General features: G+C 35.7%; 1 protein-coding gene across 1 annotated transcript in view; it reads right to left on the bottom strand.

Moving 5' to 3' along the window:
- Window positions 1-37: 37 nt before the first annotated feature.
- LOC107679433 (mitogen-activated protein kinase kinase kinase kinase 5-like) overlaps window positions 38-3,825 on the bottom strand; it is a 17,996-nt gene continuing 14,208 nt past the window's right edge. Inside the window, exons 17-24 of the mRNA XM_016474978.1 lie at window positions 3,017-3,025; window positions 2,886-2,938; window positions 1,792-1,889; window positions 1,477-1,518; window positions 657-735; window positions 498-574; window positions 362-422; window positions 38-269 (exon numbers count right to left, since the gene is read on the bottom strand). Coding sequence (XP_016330464.1) covers window positions 163-269; window positions 362-422; window positions 498-574; window positions 657-735; window positions 1,477-1,518; window positions 1,792-1,889; window positions 2,886-2,938; window positions 3,017-3,025 — 526 coding nt within the window. The 3' untranslated portion in view covers window positions 38-162. The remainder of the gene's footprint in view (window positions 270-361; window positions 423-497; window positions 575-656; window positions 736-1,476; window positions 1,519-1,791; window positions 1,890-2,885; window positions 2,939-3,016; window positions 3,026-3,825) is intronic.

Raw genomic sequence — 3,825 nt, 5'->3', positions numbered from 1 at the left:
GTGTGTGTTTGTGTGTGTGTGTGTGTGTGTGTGTGGTTTCTCAGTTTTCTTGCAGGTGTGGTCGTACTCGAACACACCTCGGTGAAGCTGTTGCCGCAGTAAGTGTGTGTGTGTTACGCTGCTTCATAACTCAAATGCATACAATGTGACAAAAGGAGGCGGTTACCGTGGCAACAGTCTGTGTGTCGGCAGGGCAACGATGCGATGCTCTCTGCGCGTCTGTTCGTACAGCTCCTTCAGCGAGTGCGAGTGCAGCTGCGATGACTTCCCTATTTCACAAAACTCTCATCAGTCCTTCAGCTCCATCACACACACACTTCCATCATCATCATCATCATCATCACACAAGTGTGCTCCTCACCTGAGACGGACATTAAGACGCCACCGATGGTGTAGAGCCACACACACTTGCCCGGGAACAGCTGGGAAAGAGCAGAAGCAGATTAATGGAGAGTGAATGTGCTGAGGAATGATCAGCATGTGTGAGGGTCTCTCACCAGCTCCATGGTGGTCTCAGAACCGTTGAGGTTTAGTGTGAAGATCCCCTCATCCGCCCCGAAGATCAGGTGCTGATCTAAAGCCAACAGCAGGAACGTTACTCATTATGTTACTGTTTGCACTCAGAAAACACTCCAGCAGAATATCTCAGACTGTACCTTTAGTGGTGGGATGCTCCCATGAGCTCGAGCAGTTCAGCTTCAGAGGACAGCCGTGAAAGACCTTCCTGAAGACAATCTGTCAGAGAGATAATATAATATAAATGGAAAAGTAAATGTTGTTATCCCATGGGTTTCAATTTTTATCTCTACTCACATCCAACTTTAACACAGTTTGTGCTTAGGCTTGTTGTTTATAATAAATCTTTATAATGAATGGCACTATAATTCATTTGCATTTTATATTTTTCATTATTGTTCTGTATGCTGTTAAATTGAAAGGATTTGTTGTGGCGTGAGAGGAACTAAAACACGTTTATGGGATTATTATAGTTAACTTAAACTAAAACTACAGTATATAAAAACATTTTCATTACTTGAAATCAAATGAAATTGAACTAAAAATAAGATAAAATATAAAAAACCTAAACTTATTTTATTTCAGCTACTTTGCAAAGCAACATTTGTCATTTTCATTCAGTTTAACGGCATAACGTACTAAAATAAAAACTAAAACTGAAATAAAAATGACGAAAATACAAAACGATTATGAAAATTTGAACAAAACTTAAAGCATAAAAAATAAAAACATTCAAAATATTAATGAAAACTATAATAGTATCTCAAAAACACTGTTTTATAGTGTTTGTAAATGTTTTATTTACTGGTATTTTACATTATTTCTAATCGTAACAACAAAATGTGACTTATACACAGATTTCTTTTTCTGTCAATGATTCAATTTTGCACTTTGCACTAATTGCAAGCAACTTATTTCCCGAAAGCGTGGTAATCAGAAAGCAGTGAGGTCAGAACGTACCGGCGGTTTCTTGATCACTGGACTGACACACTCGACCGGATCCTGAACGAGAGCGAAACACAAGTCAAACTGAGTCAAAGTGACTAACCTCACACATGATACCTGACTTCCTGTGAGAGCTCAGAGCATTAACACACACTTCTTACACGTGTGAAGATGAGAAGATTAAAATAACCCATAACAGATTTTACACAGAGTCTTCTTCATTTTAGTGGATGATCACGAGAAATGAAGAAGTTCTGTCTGTAATCTCCTGAAGATCACGTGCTTTGATCTGAGATGAAGCAGAACTAAAGGTCAGACATCAGGAGGCACCTGAGGAGCTTGTCTGCGTCTTCTGTCCTTAGGCGGAAGTTCAGGAGGCTGAAGCTCTGCTGGAGGATCAGTGTGGAAGCTGGAGAACGCAGACGGATCTGCACACACACACACACACACACACACACACTGACTGTTATGCAGGAGAACAGTGTGCATGTGTGTGCATGTCTATGAGTGTGTGTGTGTGATTCAAAAGTTTGGGGTCAGTAATTGTTTTCTTTCTTTTTTGAAAGAAATTAATACTTTTATTCAGCAAGGATGTGTTAAATATATATAAAAAAGTGATAGTAAAAACTTATATTGTTAGAAAAGATTTCTATTTTGAATAAATGCTGTTCTTTTTAACTTTTTATTCATTAAAGAATCAAAGAAAAAAGTATCACAGAATATTAGAATGATTTCTGAAGATCATGTTTGATCAAATAAATACAGCCTTGATGAGCATAAGAAACTTCTTTAAAAAACATTAAAAATCTTACTGATCCCAAACTTTGAATGGCAGTGTACATATATACAGTGTTGGGGAAAGTTACTTTTTAAAGTAATGTGTTACAATATTGCATTACTCCATAAAAAAAGTAACTAATTGCTTTACTTTTTATGGAAATTAAAGCATTACATTACTTTTGTGGTACTTTTTGTCACCTGAGCTGGGCTTGTTTATTAATTCTTATATAAAAAATAAAAGTTTAAATATTTTTTGCCAACTGTAAGAGCCTGAAGGAAGTGCCTCGATTTCTCTCAACAGTCAATACATGGGAAAACAAAGTAGCTTGCATTACTTATTTGAAAAAGTAACATTACATTTAAAAGAAATGAGTTACTTTACTAGTTACTTGAAAAAAGTAATCTGATTACATAACTCGAGTTATCCAAAACAGTCTGAAGCTCTGAAGCTAATTATAACAGCCATTAGTCAACCATTGTAGCCTTTTAATGAATTTATTTTCATCACACGGAATTAGGTATATATATATTTATACATTTCAGTTTTTATGACTATGTTTGTTTTTGCTCCCCACAAAAACTCAAACCAACCACAAGCATGAATAAGATAATACTGTAACATTGCAGTGATATTATGGAGCGACTCACTTTGGGAGGAAGAGGAGGAGGAATTTCATCGCTGAACTGCAGTGAGTTACTGAAGAGAGAAAAACACACGCTCCTTCAGATCTTGATAGTTCATGAAGACATTCATCTGTACTGTAGATTACTGTACCTCGCTGGTCTGTGGGAGAGAATAAGAGGCACGATTAACCACAAATATCATTAGCATACGCACCGTCACAGCGCTCTCATATTCAGTCAATGACATCAAACCACACGTTCAGCAGAATCAAGAGAATATGTTTAGATATGACACCGATATGCTTTTATCCTAAATGTTGTTTGGTCTTCTGTTAAATTGGCTTTCTGTCTTTATTCATATCTTTCCTGCAGCTCAAACAGTAGGTCATGGGTTTGATTCCCAAGTAAAGCAAGAACTGATCAAATGTAAACCTTGAATGCAAAGCAAGTCACTTTGGATGAAAGCATCTGTCAAATAAATGAATGTAAATATGAAAAGATAGCTGAGCTATTGGGTGAAAAACATGATGCAACGACACCCGTCTGATGCATGATGAGCGATTAAAAAACAGCGCAACTGGAATTTAAGATCGTGTTTTGAGTGAATGGACTTCTTATTCTTTTCTTTTCAGCTTATGAGAGTTGTTTCTTTATTAATCTACTACTAATCTCTGTGTTTCTGGCTAAAATCATAAATAGACTGCCTAAAAAGATTCTAATCATTCAGCAATGCAGTTCGAACCAGTGTTGTTGATGTTAACTAAAACTAATAAAAATATTATTTAATATTAAATTAACTTAAATGAATCTGAAATAAAATATAAATATTAGATAAAAAGACCTTAATTTAAAATAAACTTTGAAATGTTGCCTTAGCAACTAACTGAAATAAGTTTTAAAGTAATAAAATGACTAAAACTAAAATGGAAATAGAAGTGAAAGTTAAATGTATATATATAT

The sequence above is a fragment of the Sinocyclocheilus anshuiensis genome, unplaced genomic scaffold (genome assembly GCF_001515605.1).
Source record: "Sinocyclocheilus anshuiensis isolate Anshui unplaced genomic scaffold, SAMN03320099.WGS_v1.1 scaffold1101, whole genome shotgun sequence".
NCBI lineage: Eukaryota > Metazoa > Chordata > Actinopteri > Cypriniformes > Cyprinidae > Sinocyclocheilus > Sinocyclocheilus anshuiensis.
This window is presented reverse-complemented; position numbering and strand designations above follow the sequence as displayed.